The sequence below is a fragment of the Helianthus annuus genome, chromosome 12, assembly GCF_002127325.2.
Source record: "Helianthus annuus cultivar XRQ/B chromosome 12, HanXRQr2.0-SUNRISE, whole genome shotgun sequence".
In the NCBI taxonomy this organism is placed as follows: Eukaryota; Viridiplantae; Streptophyta; class Magnoliopsida; order Asterales; family Asteraceae; genus Helianthus; species Helianthus annuus.
In genome coordinates, this window is record NC_035444.2 from 309,581 (window position 1) to 333,660 (window position 24,080).

The 24,080-nt window shown below is 37.9% G+C and overlaps 3 protein-coding genes across 3 annotated transcripts; 1 reads left to right on the forward strand and 2 right to left on the reverse strand.

The window, feature by feature from the left end:
* The first annotated feature begins 7,074 nt into the window (after nt 1-7,074).
* Nucleotides 7,075-8,985, forward strand: LOC110893703 (ubiquinone biosynthesis protein COQ9-B, mitochondrial). The gene is made up of 6 exons (XM_022140811.2): nt 7,075-7,520; nt 7,852-7,959; nt 8,050-8,214; nt 8,291-8,462; nt 8,569-8,642; nt 8,721-8,985. The coding sequence occupies exons 1-6, from the start codon at nt 7,230-7,232 to the stop codon at nt 8,793-8,795; spliced, it is 885 nt and encodes a 294-aa protein (XP_021996503.1). The 5' UTR covers nt 7,075-7,229; the 3' UTR covers nt 8,796-8,985.
* Nucleotides 8,986-9,971: 986 nt separating this feature from the next.
* Nucleotides 9,972-14,460, reverse strand: LOC110893702. Its single transcript, XM_022140810.2, has 13 exons — nt 13,946-14,460; nt 13,692-13,844; nt 13,406-13,618; nt 13,233-13,322; nt 13,024-13,140; nt 12,658-12,927; nt 12,380-12,539; nt 12,213-12,290; nt 12,004-12,104; nt 11,738-11,908; nt 11,511-11,585; nt 10,614-10,727; nt 9,972-10,537 (listed from the first exon to the last, which is right to left on the reverse strand). Exons 1-13 carry the CDS (start codon nt 14,342-14,344, stop codon nt 10,211-10,213), a joined length of 2,268 nt encoding a protein of 755 aa, XP_021996502.1. The 5' UTR covers nt 14,345-14,460; the 3' UTR covers nt 9,972-10,210.
* A 5,939-nt stretch (nt 14,461-20,399) lies between these two features.
* Nucleotides 20,400-23,945, reverse strand: LOC110893701 (protein trichome birefringence-like 16). The gene is made up of 6 exons (XM_022140809.2): nt 23,889-23,945; nt 23,411-23,587; nt 23,231-23,332; nt 22,941-23,078; nt 21,510-21,705; nt 20,400-21,440 (listed from the first exon to the last, which is right to left on the reverse strand). Exons 2-6 carry the CDS (start codon nt 23,535-23,537, stop codon nt 20,618-20,620), a joined length of 1,386 nt encoding a protein of 461 aa, XP_021996501.2. The 5' UTR covers nt 23,538-23,587; nt 23,889-23,945; the 3' UTR covers nt 20,400-20,617.
* Nucleotides 23,946-24,080: the final 135 nt, after the last annotated feature.

Consider the following 24,080-nt stretch of genomic DNA (forward strand, 5'->3'; position numbering starts at 1 on the left):
TGAAGCTAAGTGGCCCATGGATCACAAATTGAAACTGACAAAAGATGAGAAAGGCAAGGTGGTGGATGCAACTGGGTATAGAAGAATCATCGGGAGTCTTCGTTATTTACTCCACACTCGCCTGGACTTGAGTTACTCGGTTGGGCTCGTGAGTAGATTTATGCAGTCACCTAAAGAATCTCATCTTGCAGCCGTGAAGCAAATATTAAGGTATCTAAAGGGTACCACAAGTTATGGACTAAAATACAAAAGAGGTGGTGACGGTCGGTTAGTGGGTTATTCAGACAGCAGCCACGGAACCGACCGTGAAGATTGTCGAAGCACAACTGGTACGGCGTTTTATTTTTCGGGAAATCTGATTACGTGGTCCTCTCAGAAGCAGAAAACAGTGGCTCTTAGCTCATGTGAAGCTGAATTCATGGCCGCGACATCGGTGGCGTGTCAAGCATTATGGCTAAGAAGTTTACTCAGCGAGTTAACCGGCAAAGAAACTCAAAAGGTGTTGTTGTTAGTTGATAACGAGTCTGCGATTGCGTTAATGAAGAATCCCGTCTTTCACGGGCGAAGTAAACACATTGATACAAAATTTCATTTCATACGAGAATGTGTAGAGCGGGAACAAATCGAAGTCAAGCATGTAAGTGGCGAATTGCAAAAGGCAGACACACTAACGAAAGCATTGCCTCGGATCAAGTTCGATGAAATGAGGAGTCTTGTCGGAGTCGAGGATCTGAAGAACGGAGCCAACACTAAGGGGGAGAGTGTTGGATAATTAGTGGTTGACTCATTCTATTGTGACCGAGTTAGATGGGAGCCAGAATAAAAACGTGCATGTGAGTTCAGTCAAAAGAGACGTTGCTTTAGTTGAGCAATTTCTGGAATAAGACCTGTTCATTAGGTCCTTTCTGTTTCAGTTTTTTATTATAAATAGGCAGCCTAGCTGCAGAATAAATCAGTCGAAAAAGCAACAGTTTGTTTTCCTTTTCTTTGTAGCCTTTTGAAGCATTCAGCAAAGAGAATCATTCGACTGTGTTTTATCTTGTTTATTTTGCATTCTATTTTCACTTTTGTCCAACAAAGACGAAGTAGCTGGTGATGGGTTTGTAACAATAAAATACATACATCATGGCTAGAGATCAATACTGTCGGTAATATGTATTTAAATAAAAAAAAAAGTGATTATAATTATTTACGTAAACACCACATGCCATGCCCTCAAGTGGTAATTAGTCAAAGTTTCATATTTAATAATATTGATCATTAATATTAACTACACACAATACGCTAGTATGTATACGTATCTCATATATGATATGTGGATGATATTCTTTCTTCTAATTAACATACAACGAAGAAAAGAAAATGTCTATTTTGAAAATTTAATCCACACTTCAAATCAACGAATCTAGCTTAGCTCTCTTCGAGGTCTGTTTCTTGGGTGTTTGCCAAGGACCTTTTGACTAAATTTCATGCTCCATTCCCCTCTCTCATTGCATTTACAACTTAAATCTCATGAAGATGAACCTATGAATTGTCTACGACGACGACTAGTTAGGAACTTAACCCATACATACATACTAGACCTGATTTGGCTTTTGCTGTTCAATTTCAAAAGTGATCCACGAGTTCCACATTAATTGGGATGCAACCTGGCCTGGCATGCATGCATACTCTTAGAGATCGATGTGAAGGTTACTTGTTCACAGGGTTTATTTTCAATGATAAACCATGTTTCCGTCCTTCTCACAAGTTATTATTCATACGAATCACATGGCGGCAGCATGTTACTTAGTGAGCATTTCATTTCTATGTGGGGAAGACTGATTTCTTGGAAATTCAAGAAGCAACCCATTGTGTCTATTGTCGAGGCTGCTTAGCATCATTCCATTCCACGAGTTACACAAGAGTTGGCTTCGTTAACTCATTTATTCTTCAAGTTTTAAGCTCATTCGATCATATCACTACTAGAAAACTGCTATTATTCCTACCAAAATTTCATACGAACGAAAATGCTGACACATTTCCTACGAAATTCCGACGTATAAGAAAAGGGTCTTAGTTTTGTGACAAAAAAACGCAAAAAACGATAAATTGGTTTGCATAGGAGAAGTGTTAGAAAATTCCAACAGATCTCCGACGAAATCCATTTTCATTTTAACCATTAGTCGGAAATTCGTAGGAATCATTATGCGTAGGAAAAGTGTCGGCAATTCCCGACGGAATTCCTATGGAATCCGTTTTCATTTTAATCATCGGTTCGAAATGCATAGGAATCCAATTTATCATCATAATATAATGAAATTACTGATATTAAAATATAAAGTTTTATTATTTATAAAAATATATATTATAGAGACACTATGAGGGACTTGAGAGAAAAATCTAAAGACAAAGCCAGAGACGTTGGACATGTTATAATAAGAAACAAGCCCGGATTCGACATAATTTATAAATATCCACCAACTGCGGTGTAAGGTATGGGACTTACATTACTATTATTACTACTTTTTTTTATATATTATATTGCTCTATATATGTGTGGTTTATATTGTACGTGGCATATAGTCTAGCCTACACACACACATATATACATATATATATATATATATATATATATATATCGTTTTCAGAGTTGGAACACCCAAAAATGGATAAAAAAGTCAGAGAGCAGGAGAACAAACCGCAATAGCAATGGTAGTGGTGAAGGTATATCCCGACATACCCGTTGATCCATAGGGTTTGACGAGCATCACATTCGTTTGGTAAGCTAATCATCTTTATATAAATTAGTAAAAAGTGGGGTTGAAAAATATAATTGTTTGTACTCAAATGTATTACGAAAATGCTTTTTAGTAAAGAAGATATGGCCGAAAAGTAAAGTGGATTGAAGTTTATTTTGATACCCATCTCAAAAAGTAAAGCAAAAAAAGGTATTGGGCGAGAGAGCTGGACATTAATAATCTTTAGGGATTTAAGTTTATTTCTGAAAAATCAAGAAAAATATATGTAAGTTATCTTTATCGTTTTTGAATAATTAGAACATTAGCGTATTAAGTTTTAGTACAACCACTAACAATTTGTTTCCATAAATTGTAGTTACGGTACAAAAGTGATATGATCAAGTTGCATTGGGTCGGATCTCAACCAACATCCGGATGATCTTGATGTGTGGGCGAGAGTGGCAGGAGATAGAAAGGATCGAATGATCGGGGAAAGATCTCCGGATCCTAGTTTCGTGATAACTGGGAAATTGTCTACATCTATCGAATCTAAATTATATTTTGATACCATAAGGTCGCAAAAGGAGGTATTGTTTACTTCTTATCAAAGTATTGCAATTGTATAAATTATATAATTTTCAACAATTAATTAGTAGAAAACAATAACTTAGATTATTGTTCGTTTTGGAGCCGAGGGTCTCTCTGGAAGCAGCCTCTCTATCCCTAAGGATAGAGGCAAGGTCTGTCTACATCCCACCCTCCCCAGACCCTATAAGTAACTTTGCTATTTGTGGGATTTACTGGGTATGGTTGTTGTTGTTGTTGTTATTAACCCGTTTTAACAATTTAGGTTGAAAAAGTCCGAATTGAAATGGAAAATGAACTTGCAAATGAAAGGGTGCTAGACAAGAGTTGGAGCAAAGAATGCAACAGATGGAAAAAGAAATGAAAGAAAATGAAGAAAAAAGACAAAAACAAATTGAAGAGTTTATGAAAAAATTTCAGTCTCCCGTTAGTCATTAGCAGTAGTCTTTTAATTATTCTGAATCTTTATGTTTAACAACGGTAGTTTTATGATTGAATCGAGCTCGGAATTTTTGTTATTTATTCTGAATCTTTATGTTTAACAATGGATGATTTTATAATTTAAACGTGCTCCGAATTTATGTTATTTGTTTTTGTTAAATTTATATTCTGAATCATATTTATCAATATGCATCTTTCAGCCGGAAAAAAATAGGTATTTTTTGTTTTTCATAATTTTTTTTAAATGTATCTGTAAGAAATGTGTAGGAAAAAGACTAAACAGGTTTAGTCAGATTCTGTTAGAATTGTGTAGGAAAAAAAACTAATTATGTCAGAATTGAACAACAAATTATAGCCTAAATTCACAAATACATTCAACCTGCTGCCTAAATTCACAAAAATCGACACACAAAATCAATCAGAAGCGAATTGAACAACTAAAAAGTGGAAGAATACGACCTGATTGAACAAACATACGATTAATTAGGATGTGGTCGAAGAACAAGACTCGTGGATCTGATCGAAGACCAAAACTTGTGGATGGCCGGCGGTGATAGAGAGAGAGATGCTTGCCGGAGAAAGAAAAGAGGAATGCTTGTCGGAGAGAAAAAAAGTGGTCGCCGGAGGGTTGTACCGCCGTCGGAGAGAATCAAAATCAACAGCAAACCTTAATACTGACCGGAGATTGCTCAGAGATCTACCATTGGTTGGTGTCGGAGATTTACGGTTGCTTATTGCTAGGAGATTTACCGTTGCCTGTTGCCGGTAATTGACCGGAGGTTGGTCGGAGATTGACCAGGTTTACATTAAAAAGTGTACGGAGGGAGAAAAAGGGGGTGGTGTACAGAGAGGAGTAGAGAGGTTGGTACAGTGTTTGTAGTTTTGCATTGCAAGAATCCAATTAAATAAACCTATCTAATAAAAAGATAATCCAAACTACTTAAATAAATAAACCGAAATATATATTTATCTTGAACCCACTAGAATTATCTTTAACCCATTTAAACTTTCAGGATAATCCTCCAAATTAGAGTTATGTCTTCATTCACCCCCTTAATTCTAACTTGGACCCTCTTCGCATCTACACCATTATCGACAACTTTAATTGCTTAATCAAGTTTGGCATCCCTCTTCCCGGGTCACGAGAACAACCCCGTTCTTGACCACCGATCAAAGAAAAAACAAGCTTCCCGCATCTTTTGTTTTCTTCTTTCCTTGCTAGACACGACAAGATTCAAAGCCATCCCGCTTTAACGAATTTTCTTCCGCTTGTCTACCCACAAATTCCAATCGGATATTTCTGCCAATAAGAATAATGAACACCAGCTTTTCAGTTCTTATCCTTGGCTGGAAGGACAAGGTGATGATATTACCTGGATTGAGAAATGTTAATGCTACGAAGTTTATCACCACCGAAACAAACTGAACTGATCACGTGTTGTTGGAAAAATAGGTGAAAATAGCATTTTTCACAAATATAGGAAAATGATTTTTTCCTATTTTGGACTAGAAATAAATATAATAAAATGAGCGGGTTTTATATATTTATTTGTGGGTTTGTGTTCTATGTTGGAAGAGCTTCGCAACGAACTAAACCACGTCCAAAACGGAGCTAAGATGAATGAGATATCAGTGCTCAAAGTTGGGTGTTTGGAACATTCAATGCAGAAACTAAAGGGAAAGTAGCACCTTGTCCCACATCGGAGGAGAGATGGAACTTAAATGGGTATTTAAGGTGGAACTCTCCATCCTTATTGTTTCATGGAAGCACACACTAATGTCCTCGCGAAGGGTGCTCTCTAACTCGCACACGCTCGCGCGCGCGTGGCGTGGGCGATGAGGCGCAATGTGGCGCTTTGATGGCGCACTTTGCACTTTGCACTTCGCATCGCCGCTTGAGAGCCGCCTTTGTATTTTTGACCACGTGCGCGTGGTTGATCACAGGGGCTGCAAGGACCAAGTAGCGTGCAGGTTCGACGCGCGTGACGTGGCAGTCCGCGCGCGAGTACAGGTGGCACGAAGGCGCGCGGTTGCGCATGGTGCATGGGTCATGTTGTGCGTGCGCGGCGCACCAGAGTGAGCCAATGCGGCGCGACTGTGTGGCGTGTTCGTAGAGGCTCACAGGTGACGTGACGCACGCGCGCGTGGACCTGAGCCAGTGTGGCGCATGCGCGCATGGCAGTGAGCCAGTTGGACGCAACGCGCATGAGCGTGCGCGCGCACCAGTGTCTCTTGCGCGCGCGCGCAGAAGCTTACAGCATTGAATGACAGTGCAGTTACAGTTCAACTTCGAAACTGACGAGTCAATGGTCTTTGACTAAGAATTAAATGACGTATTAAATTGCATTGAAGACGTTTAATGCAATTTAAACCTCTCCTTTAATTCTTTTGACCGTTTCGATGAAGATGTAGTATAAATACAACATCTCCACCACTGTAGAGGGACACCAGCTACACAACAGCATTTCAACCTTTCTCTCTACAACTTTTCTAATCTTTCTCTTGCAATTTCAAGGTACTCTTCGGGTTGTAGGCTATCTCCGGCAGTACGCAGCTTCGGCTGTTGTACCCTGGGAAACAAAACGAGTACTCTTGGGAGACTCAGAATTTGTTTTAAGGGAAGCGTGTTGAACACGTGCCTCAGCCTTCTTCTTCATCTAAGTTCTTGTATTTTATTCTATTTCAGTTGTAATTGTACTGTAATTTTGCTTTCTTTATTTCTTTGTATTGTAATCAGTAATAAAAATTTGTTTATTTTATTTATTTACGCGAACGGTTCCTACACGTGTCACTATCGTTTTCACAACGATACTCCCGTGACACCCGCTGACCCGAACCATTGTTCGTAACCGCTATGAACCCACCAAAGACAACCGATTTCAGCCCCGAAACCCGATGTTGATGTCTCGTCTGATAACCCACACCGTCATTGGTTCGCCACTGAACCGTTGCTAGCTTATAGTTGGTCACCACCCATACCGCCCCGTAGTACACCATTAACACATCACGTTAAAACTCTTGATCCCCTTTTTCCTTCTTTTTCTTTCTATCTTTGTCTTCAAGGGTTTCGCCACTGTTGTAGCTCTGCGAGGAGCTACTCCCCTTTCTCAGAAAACGACTCTCAAAACCGTTAAGAGCGAGAGTTCTGATACCAATTGTTGGAAAATTAGGCCCTTGATCGAACGGATGAACACCGAATGAACGACTATGTTTATAATTTAATATGTAGGTCAATTTGGGCCTAGAATGAGTACTCTCAACTCCCTAATGGAGAGACTATGTTTAGATGAAGATTGAAGTGTATGTGATATTTTGACTAAGTTTACCCTTGGGATTAACGAAAAAGTTGGCGATCTCGTGTGTTACGATGTTTGGCAAAGAAAGAAAAGAAGAAATTGTGGCAACGTGGAAGCAAGAAGCCCTCCCCCCCTAATACTCTTCTTCCTTCTGTTCCTTGTTCATCGTCGTCATCATTTCTTGCAAATGCATCGATCGGCAGCGAAGCGGTTGCTCCACTATTCATTCTTCTGTGCTAACCGAACCTCTCCAATTCGGACCCCTCTTCATTCTCGATCTCCTTTACGTTTTCTCTCATCTGAACCGCCCTTCTCTGATTTCAATACCCGCACCTCCACCACACATCATCATGATACTTCTCATACCCATACCCATACCGATACCTCAAGAACAAGAAGGACTACACCAACAACACCTCCTAGGGCTACTTACGAAGAAGAACAAACCCGAGTGCTTGCCGCATCTCTCCACCACGTGGTACGTCTGTCTCTCCCTCCCTCCATCCCTCCTAATATTCAATTCAATTCAATAGAATAGTTACTTGTATAATCATCTATTCATGAATCATTCCGATTTCCTCCCTACCTAGGTTTAGTGTTAGATTGCACTAGTATAAGAAATTCATCAGGTCCTGTCCTCTAGGCAGGCATGTGGGTTTGTTTAGGGTTCTCACTCTCAGGATTGATTACTGCACTTATCCATAGTTTCAGTTATAGTTATAGGCAGCAGCAGCAGCAGCTGCTTCTTTTAACATTTTTAGGTTAGTTAATTTAGTCACCAAGACAAGACAAGTACTTGACTTGTGCAGATTAGACTGGGATGGAGTGAGGCAGCCATGATCGCTGGTGCTAGGGATGTTGCTGTTTCCCCTTCCATTGTTGGAGCTATTCCACGAAAAGAAGCTGCACTCGTAGAGGTATTTACTTTCACCTCCCTTACTACCATCTCACAACTCTTTCCTCTTTATTTTATTACCCCCTGACGTTCCCTTGCCCTCCTTATACAGTACTTTATGGACGAGTCTTTGCAAAAACTTATTGATATGATCGACTCAGATGAGTTGCAATTAAAAGATTTAGTAGCAAGTGAGCGTATTGCCAAGCTTATTAAAGCTCGCTTACAAATGCAAGCTCCATATATATCAAAGTGGCCTCAAGCTCTTAGCATTCAGGTACATTTAATTATGTTTCTTAGATAACCAAACCTCCTAATGTACTACTAGTAACTTACTAAAAATCATATAATAGGCGCAACCATCAAATATTTCAACAAGCTTTAAACAACGAGCAATGCTGGTTGATGAATTCTGCCATGCCTCAAATGATGAAGGAAGTGGTGTCGATTGGTACCTAAAACGCAGTATTGTTGGTGGGATATACTCCACGACTGAAATTTACATGCTAACCGATAACTCCACAGGTTTCTTTTCCTCTCTTTTATTTCTCAAAGCCAACAACAGTAAATTTGTAAATGTTGTTGCTTACATATGGTAGCGATGATTGATGATGGTGGCGGTGTTTTTCAGATTTTGATGATACTTGGGTATTCTTAAATGAGCGAGTCAGAGACGCTTTTGATTTGAAGAAGACCTTTCAAGAGGTTGTCTAACTCTTGTTGGTGATATTATTTATATACACATTTGGAATGTTAATGTTTAATTTTGGGTAATGTTTTCAGGTGAAGTATTTTGCGGAAGCTGTGGGTGCAGGGTTGGGCACTTCATTGCAGGGATTTACAAAGAAAGGTTGCTAGGATTGAATTTGATTCGACGTCTCTTTTCTGGTGGCATAAAATAAATCCAATCCAATCTTAGGTTTGCAAGTACCTTTGTTGTTTTTGAATTGCAGAACAGGTTTCTTTCAACTGTAATCATGCTTTGTTTGATTGCTGCTTGCTTATCTTTTCTGTGACCTAAAGAAATAAAGTTATCTTTTATATCTTTGCAATTGTGTGGCGACATTCATTAAGTTTTGGACAATGGTTGTGTTGTAAATGTTCATGGTACAATGTCTGATCGTCCATCTTAAGTACTAGGTACCCAAAATCAGTCATCTGTAACATACTTAAATCCCACTAGCACTGATTTAATTCCATTTCCCTAGTAACAAAGAATGAGCTAGCAAGCTAATTTTTTTTAGAACGGCTCCTAATCCCTTCCTATTAACCACCTATACCAACACCACCTTGCAGGATTTGAACTCTTCATCTTTTGAATAGAGGGTAGACACCTTGTCACCAGTATAAAATATATAAAGAAACAAAAAAATTGATATATGATGTATTTAATTTCCACCTCTGAGTGCAAGTTTTATTGGTTAATGTACAATATCCCGATGAAAGACCCACTATTCATGGACTGACATCTGTTAGTTGGAGCATTTGAATTAGAGGTGTAATAAAAAGAACGGTTTGGGTCCAACCCGATCCAGAGGTCTGTAACAGGTTTTGAGATTTTTGTGTTGAAAATGGTTCTAACTCGAACCGGTATGAGCCAGCCTAAAAAAACTGGAAAAAAAAAAAAGAAAAAAAAAGAAAACAGTTTTAAGTTTTGAACCTGATCCAAATCGATTTGGGTGGGTTGGGGTTCCCAAACCTAAAACCGGTTCTTAATCTGAACCATTTGAGACCAAACTAAAAAAAAAAACCTGATAGGTTTGGGCCCAAACCGAGTTTTGTACACCTCTACTTGAATTGCTCTTTTCGGGTTATTAATGTAAAGTTAATAATACACAAAGAGTCTGAACAACAAACAAAGAAAGTCTTGATTAGTATAAGAAAAGGGTTAATGGTTGTAAAAAAAAATAAAAAAAAAAAATGGATTGGGGATGCTAAAGATTTGAAGGATGGTCTTAAAAACATTTCTTGTTTTAGCATTCACCACTTGAATTCAGTCTGATTTCATCATTTCAGCTGTCTTGAAAATTGGGGAACCTTGTTACTTGTTAGTTGATAATATTTTCAAACACATCTCTGTGTGTTCACGTGTATATATGTGTTTACATATTAACACTAAAGCAACTTATAAATTATACATGTTTGTGCGCATGTAGCAGATATCACAAACGACAAAAACATCCATATGGATGGATCCAAGACTCTTAGCTTGCTTATCACATTTTCCTGTTTACAGATAACATATAAACACTAAAGCACTGCAGTCAGTGTCATCAATCTCCACCACAGCACAGTTCACAACACGCAAAGCACCCAAAAAACGCTAGCCCAGTAATAATCTGGGTCACCAAAATAGCACACTGGTCGTTGATCCTTGAACAGGCTTGAATGCAGCACATGCAACAGCACTTGCCACATAGATTAACACAACAGTTCCCAGCTGCTCTCACCAACATTTCCGCTTGATCCGGTAGTTTCGGTTCATAACCTTGAGGAGTGTTTTCAACAGTCGCAATCAAGTTACCAAACCCCATACCCACCCGCTGCAACACCTTTATCATTTCAACCTTTTCCCTAATTTCAACACTTTCTTTTTTTCCCTGCATTCAGAACCCACAGTCCTAATCACATCCCTGTTACGCTCAGAAAACAAATTGTATAAATCCGGTATCTCACCTTTTTAGTCCCCGATGATGTTGAGGCTTGCTTTTCTTGTACTTGTACCGTCTCCAACAAAACCATGCGCGTATACTCACTAACAACACCACTCTGCATGCTCATTTTTGCTACCTGCCCACCCACATAAGTATGCAAATATCATGAAACTGATATTAAAACATAAAGCTCCAACAATCTTAAAATCTATAGATTTGATACAAGCCTACATGCACAACGTGTGGAGTAGAGGTTATGGCAAAACCGAGACCTTAACCGAAAGTTCAGTTTTCGGTTTCTAAAATCCGTTCGGTTTAGGTTTTTTCGGTTTTTAGAACAAAATTGCATAAAATTCAAAAATAAATAGTATAATCCAAGATTTAAGACTCATTTTTAAATGTTTACATCTATGTCAATATTTTTAACCTTTTTAAGTAATGTTGTTCACATAAACCTAACCTTCTAATCTATTTTTATGTTTCTACAAAGTTTTTATTAAGAAATTTGCTCTTATAATACTTTGAAAATCATTGATTTTTTATGCTAAATTTTGTATTTCTTATAGACAATGGATAAATCATTTCAAAGATAAATAAACTTTGCTAACGTTCTTATTATAAATACTTAACATTCAAGAATAATACTGATAATTCCTAAAGCAATATATAACAAACATAAAAAAATGGTTTTGTGGGTTATTCGGATCGGTTCAGTTTTTATATTGCAAAACCAAAACCGTACCGAAAATTTCGGTTCGGTTTTTTTCCGGTTCGGTTAAATCGGTTTTTTTGGTTTTCTGCTCACCCCTAGACTCTGAAGCTTGAAAGCAAATTTACACAATAAATTAAGAGTTACATTATGTCTACCTAACTCTTATTCCTAATATGGGAAAAACATACAAGATTTCAAGTTACTGACCTTCTCCTCGAGCTTTTTATCTTGTAAAAACCATGCTTGTGAGGTGTAATGTTCAATTTGTTGCTTCGCCAGGATCTAGTGACCAAGATGAAATCAAGCAGAAAATGAAAAAGAATTTGATCAAAAGGATTAATAAGAGCATATTCATCAAAGGGAAGAGGGAGACAGAACAATAGTATAACTACATATATAGTAGAATCAAAAACAACATTGGTCAAAAGGGCTACCTTGTCAAGAGGTATATCCTTCGCCCGTTGCACCTTAAGGTCAATAGTGAAATTACTCATATCCGCAAGAAGCCCTTTAACTTTCAGGGTGTCCGAAAAACCACCCCTGTAATGCCCAAACACAATCAGAGGCCCTTCCGAACAAAGATCTGAAATAACCGAAGGATAAACCTGATGAAGATAGACTAGAATTAGATCTCTTACGAAATTAAATTATATAGACTTCCATGTAAAATGATAATTAAAATGTGATTGGTATAACATACCTGAAGAGCATCAAGATCATCTAAGCCATCAATTGCGATGTTCAGCAAAACTGTTGAAGAAGCTCTAGAAAACAAAGCTTCCATTCGAGATACGATTGAATCTGATCAAACATATATACACCATCAGCAACTTCTCACTGTCTCAAACTCGAGTAGCTTTAAAACAGTTAACTTTCTGGACAACAAATCTCCATTATGTTATGAATTACCTGGATCAGAAGCAGCCACAAAATAGCCTCTGCCAATCATTGCAAGCATTCGCAAGAAGTAATGATTGCAGAACGAACCTACAAACAAAAACAAAGCTTATGTAGCCTGTAATGGTATAGGGTGCAAGCGTAAGATGAAAACAAGAGGTTACCACCGAACACATTACCTATACCAAATGTGTAAATGCGTGGACACAGTTCTGATCCTTGATTTTTTAGTTGCTTCATCATAACTTCACAAATTTGTCTCTCATTTTCAACTGCACCGTCAGTTATAAAAAAAATCATTGGAACTGATCGCTTGGTACCCGATAACATCTCTACAGCCTGATGGATCATTAAAAAACCAATAAAAAATCAACCAAACCTATATTACAATTATCTAATACACAAACAAAGGACATATATGCATTAAAAGGACGGAAATGATCATCAGAAAAATAACCTGATCAAGAGCAATTGACATGTTTGTACCACCACCAGGAATAAAATTCATGCCCATCCAATCCGTAGCTTTTTGAAGGGCTTCCTCGGTTGCCAATTCGAGAGTTGATGAATATAAGAAAGTCTGGTCATTAAATGCCAATATACTAAACGAATCCTCTTGATCAAGCTTTGATAGTGCTGCAATAACCGCACTTTTTGTAGCCTCTATTGTCCTACCCTTCATGCTTCCACTTATATCAACAACAAAAAGCACTTCCTTCTTAATAACCTTTTATACGAATAGCAAACATTAGCCTTCCCAAAAAAAAAAAAATACATCGCATTCAGTTACGTAACGGAAGAGAAACAAACATTTAAAACGAACCTTTTTACTGAGATCCGGCCCTGGAAATAGATACAACGAAAACATCTCTTTCTGGTCAATAGCGAGTGATGATGGAGACTGCAAAAAGACACCCCCAAATGCATTGCTTGTAGGAACCTGAAAGAGGATGAATGTCCTAAGCTCAAGCACATTTAATTCAACTTATGTCAAAAGATAATACATGTTTAAACAACAAGATAGAATCTTACAGAGTATGTAAACACGAAATCAGAACTTGACCATGAAAGAACTTCTGCTTCATACAAGAAAACCAATTTCCCTACTGCCCGTTTTTGCTCCTAAAAAATAAAGCACGATTAGTTTTCACTTTTCAAGATAAATAAGCCATAATATGAGAAATTAAATCAGATACAAGTTACACCTTCAACGGATGGCTTGGTTCCTTACACATAACTTGTGTACCCAAGCCGACATTAACACTGAGTTGAATCTTTTCCTTTTTGGTAAGTTTCTTTCCCGCTGGAGTGACATACTCAGGGAAACTGAAAGGAACATCCAGCGTGAAATCGCCGTCTTTATAAATTAACTTCTGCGACCATCTTACTTTGACCGAAATATTTGAACCACCATCAACCTAAATGAAGCAAGTGAAATTAGATTAGATTCCACTTTGAGAATGATAATAAGAAAGCGATAATTTATTTAACCTGTGGTATGGTCAAAGTAAAGATGTGAGGTTTGAGAAAGCCCCCATCTTCAGGCTTGGCATTGTTTTCGGTGTCCCCCTTTTCATCAACCACAACTAGCTGCGTCTTGTATGACTTTCTAATCAATTCAACCTCTACACCTAGAATGGAACCCTGTTAGCCAAATCATATGATGCTAAATTACTTACTATATATATATAAAGTCAACTCAACTCAAATAAGAATGAAAATTTTGCAAATAGGTAGATAGATACCTCTAAACCCATAGGAATAGCGAGACGACAATCACATGTAGCACTACCCATAACACAGTGAACACGCCAAGAGCCAGTGAGTGTAACAAAAGCTGTATCTAAACAACAGTCGACATCAATGTCAATCCCGTTCATCTGAAGAGGAATCAAGGCAGGGGGATCGCACCTGCCGTGCACGTGAGGCTGGTAGCTGGGGACGTCGGGGTTATCGACGATGCCTGGATTAAAGATAACCGCATAAAGCATAGGTGAGACGGGGTACAAGGATCTCCTGGCTTTCTCCATGGACATGAGGGGTTTAGGTGGGGCTACTGATCGATCTTTGCCGAAGTAAATGCGTTTCGACAGCCTGAGGCCGTCTTCAACGCCTCTTGTGAAATCATCAGTGGTGGTGGACATTTTTTGTGCTCAAATTAGGGTTTGGTTTGGTTTGGTTTGGGGAGAGGAAAGGGAGCGTAGAGGTGAGGTTTTTGAATATCTATCTATCTCCGTTTCTTGTGCGTGTTCTTGTGCCTGTGCCGACGATTTGGTAATAATAATAATAAGAAAAGAAGAATGTGACATCCAACGGTCCACGACGATTTAGATGTCGCCTTTGCTTGCTTTCAGTCCACTTTTGGATTCCAAATTTATTTACTATTTCTACCCTTAACTATCTGTTTTCTCTCCTTTAAGTACATCCAATCGAATCCAAACTTTATTATCAAAACTAAATAAATGCTACCGTCTCCCTCATGGCATGGCATGGGATCCGTGGTACCCCCATGCTAATTTATTCTCTACATCATCAAACTATCATTCTTTTAATTTTCTCTCTCTCTCTCTATGTTATCATGACAACTTATTCTACTTGTTAAAATTTTGTTTTTTTTTTTAGTTTTGTATTTTAATACAGGGTTTTATATTGAACTGACCCATTAAGAAAGGTTAAATTTACAATATCAAACTTACTAAAGTTCTTTTTCAATGGACCATACGTAACTAACCACTGACATCCACTGTGTTGATGCGATACAAAGTGTCATTCTTTGTTGACAAATATTCTCCTTATGGCGAACGAGCATCAGTGGTTTGGTCGAAACCCCACTTTTTTGAGGATCATGTTGCATTGACATGATTAATAATGAGGTTAAACATATGATGTCACTAGGTCATGAGACCATCTTTTCTATATATATTCTCTTTCATTTAATTTCTTTGTGTAGATTAATAACCATAAAGGTAACATACTTTTATAGCCTATAAAACCTCCTGGACTTTCATAGAACTTGCTTTTAATATCCCCAACCTCATTCTCTCCCTCCCTCCATGAATGAATGTAAAACAATATAGTTATATAGATATATATAATATACCTTTTAATTGAAGCCTCGTTTAAATAGCAAAAAAAGTTTCTGATTCATCTTTATTTATAAAAGTATATTACAACCTAGCTTTGGAGTTAAAGTCATTCCATTAATTATCAAAGGCACATATTGAGTTTTAATATAAAGAAAGAAGGTGAAGAAGGACAAAAATTGACGTTTGTAAAAAGTAAAGGGAACTATTTGGCAAGTGATGAAGAGTGCACTAACGAATTAACGTGCAATCCACCCTGGCAAGTAAAGGGTACAGTTGCCGTCCTCGCACCCAAGATATGAGTTAAAGACCAGTCCAACGCTATCAAACATTAAATTAAATTAAATTAAAATTAATTAAATTAAGAGTTAATTGCTCGGATGGTCCCTGTGGTTTCACGTTTTTTCACGTTTAGTCCCCACCTTTTGAAAATAGCAGGTATGCTCCCTATGGTTTGTCATTTTGTTACTCGGATAGTCCCCCAACATTTACTCTGGGGACTATCCGAGTAACAAAATGACAAACCATAGGGAGCATACCTGCTATTTTCAAACTAACTAACATCTACTCAGGGACTATCCGAGTAACAAAATGACAAACCATAGGGAGCATACCTGCTATTTTCAAAAGGTGGGGACTAAACGTGAAAAAACTTGAAACCACAGGGACCATCCGAGCAATTAACTCTTAAATTAAAACCTATATAAAGGGTAAATTACTTTTTGAGTCCCTGTGTTTTATGTGTTTTAACTAGTTAAGTCCAAAAGCAAAAAGTTTAACGACCTGAGTCCCTATAAGCATTTTCTTTAACCATTTGAGTCCAAATTTCTAACACTGTTAAAATTATTCTGTTAACTTTGGTTGAATGACCAAATTACCCTTTTAATTAAAAAGCCATTTTATTATTAAATATATATATATATTCCTTATTCATATATTCATATCCAGATCATCCTCCATATCATAATTCATTACCAAATTTCTCCACCACTTTCTCTCTCTACTATCAACACCTCCACCAACCACCACACCTCCACCATCAACACCACCTAGCCACTGCACCTCCACCGTCACCACCACAACACCCACAACTTTCTCTCTACTATCAACACCGATCTAGCCCTGTTGCACTATCTCCCTCTCAACTCTCTCTCATCCCTCTTTCTCTCTCTCAAACACCCAACACCGGTACCACCACTACCACCAAATCATCCTATAATCAACCTCCTTAACAACAAAGATCCCACACCAAACAATCATTCTGTGTTAACCTTCAGTTACTTCTTCTTAAGGTTTCTTTTTCGACTTACACATGAACCAAACCATTTCTTTAGGAAAAAACAAGGAAAAAGACTCATAAACATCCATGGGAACCTAAACCCCAGGATACGCAGGTGACCAATTACCTCTGTTCTCTTTTTTCTGTATAAAATTTTAATGTGTGTTTTACTTTTTACACTTTTATTACTACCGTTTGGATGTTAACTATGTTTGCAACAGTGGGTATAACTCAATTTTTGAAACGGATGTTAACTATGTTTGCAACAGTGGGTTTAACTCGATTTTTGAAACCCTAATTTGATTGTTTTGAACAGATTGTTATGTCAGATAAGCAGCCACAGAAGTCTTCAGGGTTAGTGACATCGTATTTATAAGAAAAGTGCACACGGTGCCTCACCTTCTGGGCGATAGATAGCTCCGATTCCAACCGTTTGATGTTATTCAAAGCTTCAGGAGCCAAATCACCAAAACAACTTTGAAGATTTAGTCTCTCAGATTCTTCTGTACAACAATCTGTAACAAGATTTAGTCTCTCGGAGGTGGTGTTGATGGTGGAGGTGTGGTGGTGGGATGGAGGTGGCTTATGTTTTAGAGAGAGAGAATGAAATATGAGAGAGAAAGATCTGGTTGAGAAAGGTAAATGAGAGTGAGAGAAAGGGAAAACTAAAAATAAATTAGTTTTTTTAGTTATAGGGGTAATTTGGTCATTTAACAAAATTTAACAAAAAAATGCTAACAGAGTTAGAAATTTGGACTCAAATGGTTAAAGAAATTGCTTATAGCGACTCAGGTCGTTAAACTTTTTGCTTTTGGACTCAACTAGTTAAAACTACTAAAACATAGGGACTCAAAAAGTAATTTACCCCTATATAAATTAGCAAACTTTTTGTGCATAGGGACTTGTAAGTTGTGCATAGGGACTTGTAAGTTGTGTTTTGGGTGTTTTCTAAAAAAAAAAACTTGATTTTTTTGTTTTAACCCAAAGGTTTGTACATTTTCCAATTTTAACCCTACATAATTTGTTTTTTTAACTTTAACCCAAAACTTTTCATTATTTGCAATTTAACTTCACAACTTTTATCACTTATACTTTTCATCTTTCGCAAATTTTCGTTTTACGAATAGGTTCTAAAATTTTCGAGTTAATACGACACAACGTGCATGTGTGGTTCAACGTTTTTACCTCTATTTTTCCATGTTTGACAGGTTCGTCGCAATACACATATTATAGGTCGAGTCAGTGTTGGTTGTCGATGACGGTTGTGTGACATTAGTACTATTTGACACCGTTTTACGCCCCGCCGCAACGCGGGGTGTGCTTTGGGGATTTTTCAAAGAAAAAATTGTTATGCGTATGGTTGTCGTAACGTTGGTTTTGGGGGGTTTTCCAAAAAAAAAGTTGATTTTTTTTTACTTTTCACCCAAAAGTATTTCATAAATTACTTTTAACCCAAAACTATTTGTTTTTTTACTTTTAACCCAAAACTTTTTATCTTTTACAATCTATCCTCATAACGTTTTTTACTTTCAACCTTGGTCCTTTATAGTTTTTATTTTCCGCAAATTTTGTGCTTTTTGCTTGGTTCTAAATTTTGTGACTTAACACATCACAGCGTGCGTCTTTGGCTTAACGTTTTTACGTTTCGTTCTAAATTTTGCGAGTTAACACGACGCAACGTGCGTGTGTGGGTGAACGTTTTTACATCGTTTATTTTTACCTCGTTTGACAGGTTTAGCATAACGTGTGGGTCGTAGATCGACTTAGTTGTAAATAAAGAATCCCCGCCGCATTGCGGCGGGTCGTAATCCTAGTTTTTGCATTAAATAATAAGCTTCTTTTAATATCATACTTTACATTTTCATTATTTAGGTTTACGTCAGGGGTGTGCAAAAAACTGAATTAACCGATAAAATCGAACCGAAAAAACCGAATCAAATAAAAAACCGGTGGGTCGGTTAATGGTTTTTTTTGAAAACCGAATGGGTCGCTTATGGTTATCATTTTTTCCATAACCGAACCGAACCGACATGTAATAAATCTTTGTAGGATTTAGAACTTTTCACTATATTTTTAATATTTGATTTTTTTGACCCAAGATTTTTAGTACCTTTTGGTTTTTGATATCATTTTGTGGTTTTGGTTGAATGTTTATTTGAATTTATGAAATGTATCATATCACTTTATTTGAATATTCGATAATAATTGGTACTAATATTATAGATTATATGTATTTTTTTAATACTATGTAATATAGTAATATATATAAATATGCAATAACAATTTATTCCATGTTAAAATAATTAAGCTATTTTAAGCTAAGCTAAATACACAGTTAACCACCCATAACCGACCCGCTATGGCCATCAAAACCGAAAAACTATAACCATCATAACTGATCGGTTATGCTTATGGTTTTTCCAATAACCAACATCGTGGTTATGGTTTTTGGTCAAAACCGACACATGCACACCCCTAGTTTACGCCAACTTACAAGAATCCTACTTAATATACGGATATTACGCTAGTCATCCTATCGTTTTGAACAAATAGCCTTCACTGACTTTATCTTATTTTTTATCATTATTTTACTGATATATGTCGTTTCTTTATAGTTTTAATTTCTATTATTATAATTACCACTGTTATTAATATCATGGTCAGTGCTTTGTTTAGGCCAGGGGGTCCTCGCCCCCTCTTTTTTCGTTTGTAGTATTAATTTTATCGAAAAAAATACAGCTTGAATGGTTGAAAGGTAAAAGGGTTCAGAATTGACCAACTGTCGTGAACAACAAAAAGCACAAAAGAATGACAAGTCACATCACACTTTACGTGTGAACTCTCCCACTCAGCCGCAAAAGGAGCATGTGGGAAGATACATCCTTTTACCCGCATGTCCAAAGCCTTTAACCTACCAAAAAGGGCAAGCCCTCCACTGCAGCCATGGATCACTAGTCAAAGGTTTCTTCTTATAGCCAGCCCTTTTTCTATAAATGACAACACTTTGTCATTCAGCTGGCCATTCCGGAAATCTCACTTCTCCTCTCTAGGACTTGCTCCTTTCATGTTCTATTCTTCACTCACTTTAATACAATCACATTGCACACAAATATTTTGGGTTGAATATTCTTCAACCCAAAATTCGAAGCAAGCAATAACAAAGTGATCCAACCCTACGTATTGCATACGTGGGGGGACCCCACGACCTGTGTTATGCAAACCGAAACCGTTGAACCCTTTTCCCTAACCAATCCAGTCACTATCCTTGGTCTTATATTTGTTGTAGCAACAGAACCATTGCCCAGCATCATATCAAAGCAAAGAATAAACGAGAGACATTTGTTTGGCATCAATATGCCGTGGAATAAACCATCAGTGGACGAATATGTAACCCAAAACCTTTTTAAAATTAATGACAGTGATCATGGACAACAACAATGGACAGATTCAACGAATTAGTGTTGTTACATGTGAACGTGATATAAGGCTACTTGGTGTAAGAGGAGACAAGTCCTTGGAGGATGCCCCTCCATCTCAGCATCGCGTCAACATCCAAGGAGGATGCCCCTCCAAGAATGGATCAGGGAAATGGAGGATAGGCCTAAACATATGTGTGTGTGTGTGAGAGAGAAGGAGGCGGCCCGGCCTCAACGTCTTTGGGAAGACGGTCATGACGACCCCGCGGCTGTGGAAATGGTGTACAGGGGCAGGGGCGGTGCCGGGGCTCGACTGGCGTAGGACGCCCCCACACCGAGTAGCCTAACTAACTAAAGGTGACGTTTTCTGACACCACTAAAAAGATCAGGGGAGAGAAACAAACAAAGAAAACAAAAGGTATTAAATAGGTCTTAACCAAATATATTAAGTATTTTCACATGAAACCAGCTAACTTCCTGTTGCTCTCCAATCACATTTATTGGTATAATGAACAACAAGTGATGATGTATAAATATTCTATTTCGTATATAAAAAAAACAAAACAACACTCTTTTCTTACGTGACATCCTAGTTACAACTCCAGGAACCTAAATTAACATTCAAGGTTTACAACGATTTCAAATTTGTGCAAAAAGCACCTCGTTCCACGTGTCAGGAACACCCGGCAAACACCAATGCAAACAATCTTGCATCCCTGGAGCTGCGCGAATCGAATATCTTGATATATGACCTTCCTCTCTCACCAGAGACAGCCCCGTTATATCCAACAGCTTAACATCTGTTCCCTTAACCGCACTTGCAGCAACCGGATCACTAGACTCGTCCTGCAACACTTCCAATGACCCGGGTGATGTGCTGTCACATGTACCTCCGGTGTTCCATTCTCCGTTAAAGAAATGTCTCGGTGAAATTGACCGCAAGAAAGCCTTTAATCCTGGGTGCTTTGGTAGCTCTGCGTTCACCCACCTGACAACACTGTGAATCGTAAAGTTTTTAGCCCCGCCGATATCCGCAATTCTCCTATTGGTGTTCGGTTTCCCTCCAACATACATAACCCATCGGTTTGCGTTAAGCTTCCCTCTGTTCCAGTGATGCCCCGTGTTGAGGACAAGAACATGAATTCGGTCAAGAAAATGTTTCAAAAAAGCTGGTGGCCGATCAAGGTGCATTGCATAATCTGTGGTTTCACTTGTGGGGTCAATGGGCTCTATGTCACAGAGACTCGCGGACCAGTAGTACAAGATGGTGGTGTTAGTCGTAGGAAATCGGTAAGCCCACCCATCGGGCCGGGCAGATCCTTGGGCTTTCGCCAGCCCGAAATCCTTTCCAACGTCTTCAACATCTGGCATCTCTTCGCCACCTGTCACCATGCACATTAGAGACTGGAACTGCTGGCGGCCCAAAGAATCCCCAACAAAAGCTAATGTTTTGTCCTGCATTCTGAGTACGCATAACAATTAGTGAAATGGTAATCACCAGCAGCTATATATATGTATGCAGTATGTATACCTTTTAAGGAACTCAGCTCCTGTAAAATCATCCATTTTGCAATCTTTTGGTTGCCATTTTAACTTCTCATACCCAAAATCTGTGCGTTGTGTCAAACGACAAGCCCACATCCCAGACAACCATTGTTTACAACCAAACCCGGAATAGAGAGGTCGATTATCAGCAGGGACCCACTTCCCTTTACCAAAGTTGCATGCTGGAATAGGCGTATAAACCAATAGGCAAACAAGTAATCAGTATTGATATTAAATAACTCTAAGCTAATTAGCTAAAGAGAATTGCACTACTTTTAGTCACCTCTAGTCATCGAAATCTATGTGCGCTGGTTTTTGTTTGAGATTAAGATCTAAAAATTGCAACCTGAGTCGAATATCATCGTATACGACTTCATATGTATTCAGTATATATGTCTTATGGTTACACCATCTAATGTCATTTACTTCGTGTTGGAGCCTTAGAAATCACATATTCACATACGGCATGACAGAACTCTAAATGTCGTTCTGACTTTTTATTCAGAAAACTACAGCATAGGGTGCATGCTACTTTACGACCACTTTTTTTCATGAAAGCTTATAAGAAGAAACAAAGGGCTTCAGAAAACTGATAACTATATGTTTCTTATCTAAGCAGCATAGTTATCTCTTGGTCTTAGGAGCTTACAGATTAGTATAGAAAAATTTAAATCCCTAGCAAGGTAACTAAATAACATGCCTTTGGAAAGAGATGATATATATCATGTTTCTTAGGATGCGTTTGGTTCGCATAATGTTTTCAAAGGAACTAGAATTTGGAATCTAAAGGAATTTGGACTTGTAATGCATTTAGAAGAGAAAACTTCAGTATTACTGAAAATACATGAGCTTTGAACAGACGATAATGACTACTGACTAAATGATGTTATTAGTGTATTGCATATGATTGACCTAGATGGATAAATCCAACAGAATTCAGGCCACATCATAGTTGTTAAAAGCCATCGCCTCTTGCGCCTAGGCCCATTTTCCAGGCAAGGCGAGGCAATTGTGCTTTAATTCTCTAGGTGATGATTCACGCGCACATTCCGGCGAGATTCCTAGTTTCCAGCCGAATTTTCTAAATTCCGGCAAGATTCCAACCAAATTTCTAATTTTATCTAAGGAAAACTACTTTTCTACACTAATATTTTAGAGCTTTTGGTACTAAATAGATGATATTAAATGTTATAAAATAGCTTTTGTTTATTTTAGTTGAAGAATAGTATTATTTTTCTAAAACATGATATATTTTCATTGTGCGCTTATTTTTTCTCAGGCCCTCGCTTTCTTTTTTGCACCTAGAGCCTTTAATAACTATGGGCCACATGTGTTTCTGCTGCATATTTGCTGACTATAACAGCAAGAATCATTTATGTAATTTATACTAAAGCAAAGAAATGAAAGTAAGACAAACCTTTTGTTTCTGCTTTAGCCATTGGAGTGTCGATGACAGTTGATTCCGTTCTTTGAGAAGTTACTGACTGCTGTTTAGCCGTTTCCGACAAGTCTTTTGGTTCAGAAATAGAGTTGTCAACGAGAAGCTTTGTGTTTTCTGCACCAATGTTACATGAATAAGTGAGAAACAAATGATGAGTTACACTGCACAACAAAAAGAAGCAGCAATCTAAGTCTTGCTCAGAATAGGTATAAAAAGATAAGCATGAGATGGTAAAGTAAGTGTTAAGAAGATATATATATACATACCAAGGTGAGAAGTTTGTGGAGTGTTGAAGTCTGTTGAGAGTGATGGAGGGGCTTGTTCGGCTTCTGGTTTTACTCGAGTGTCTTGTTTCCTTTCAACTTCAACTGTCATGAGAAACAAGTTTTAGGAATTTGTAGAAAAAGAAGACAGTTAGTTAGTTAATTATGAATGATAATGCAAACCTGGAAAGAGATGAAGTGGCTGATCATCGGGGGGAAGTAAGGCTGTAAGATGAGGGGTTTTGTCCCAATTCCAAAGAACAAGAGATGCACAAACAAAAATAATAAAGAAGAGAGAAAGCTGCTTCATTTTCAGCCCATGTTTATTATACAAGTAACCTCCTCCTCCTCCTCCTCCTCCTTTCATCACTCACAGTTGTTTGTTTGTTAGTTAGTTAATCCAATAATAATAATAATAACATTATCTGCAAACACAAAATGAAATATTTCCTTATTGAAATCAGGCGAGATCTGGTCTGAATCGGAGGCTAAAATGGGCCATCGGGATCTAAATCTAAAAGAACAATATGAAATAGCCAACATTGTAATCGACAGACAAAGTAATCGAGGATCCATAGATAGGGTTTAATCTCCTTAATGTTGTGTTGGGTAATGTGCATTGAGGAGGAATTACTACAAACATACATACATACATACATACCTGAGGGCGGGCGGGCGGGCAGAGGGAGGGGAACCTCGGAAAACCAGAAAGCGGTGCGGTGCGGTAGCTAGATCCGGGCTAACTTTCAATATATAGATTCGCGAAACCCTCTTTACCTTTTTCTTCATTTTTAGACTTCCATTTTTTACTCCTATCTGTTTTATTCTTCTAAGTCGTACTTTTGATTTATAC

What these genes read in the sequence shown, in the direction of transcription:
- LOC110893703 (XM_022140811.2), top strand. Translation starts at nt 7,230, where the DNA reads ATGCATCGATCGGCAGCGAAGCGGTTGCTCCACTATTCATTCTTCTGT. An exon ending in CCGCATCTCTCCACCACGTG is followed by an intron (nt 7,521 to 7,851) that starts GTACGTCTGTCT and finishes TGACTTGTGCAG; the next exon opens with ATTAGACTGGGATGGAGTGA. An exon ending in AAGAAGCTGCACTCGTAGAG is followed by an intron (nt 7,960 to 8,049) that starts GTATTTACTTTC and finishes CTCCTTATACAG; the next exon opens with TACTTTATGGACGAGTCTTT.
- LOC110893702 (XM_022140810.2), bottom strand. Translation starts at nt 14,344, where the DNA reads ATGTCCACCACCACTGATGATTTCACAAGAGGCGTTGAAGACGGCCTC. An exon ending in TGTCAATTGCTCTTGATCAG is followed by an intron (nt 12,540 to 12,657) that starts GTTATTTTTCTG and finishes ATGATCCATCAG; the next exon opens with GCTGTAGAGATGTTATCGGG. An exon ending in ATGATCTTGATGCTCTTCAG is followed by an intron (nt 11,909 to 12,003) that starts GTATGTTATACC and finishes TATCTTCATCAG; the next exon opens with GTTTATCCTTCGGTTATTTC.
- LOC110893701 (XM_022140809.2), bottom strand. Translation starts at nt 23,537, where the DNA reads ATGAAGCAGCTTTCTCTCTTCTTTATTATTTTTGTTTGTGCATCTCTT. An exon ending in GCCACTTCATCTCTTTCCAG is followed by an intron (nt 23,333 to 23,410) that starts GTTTGCATTATC and finishes TTCTCATGACAG; the next exon opens with TTGAAGTTGAAAGGAAACAA. An exon ending in GGAGCTGAGTTCCTTAAAAG is followed by an intron (nt 21,441 to 21,509) that starts GTATACATACTG and finishes ATGCGTACTCAG; the next exon opens with AATGCAGGACAAAACATTAG.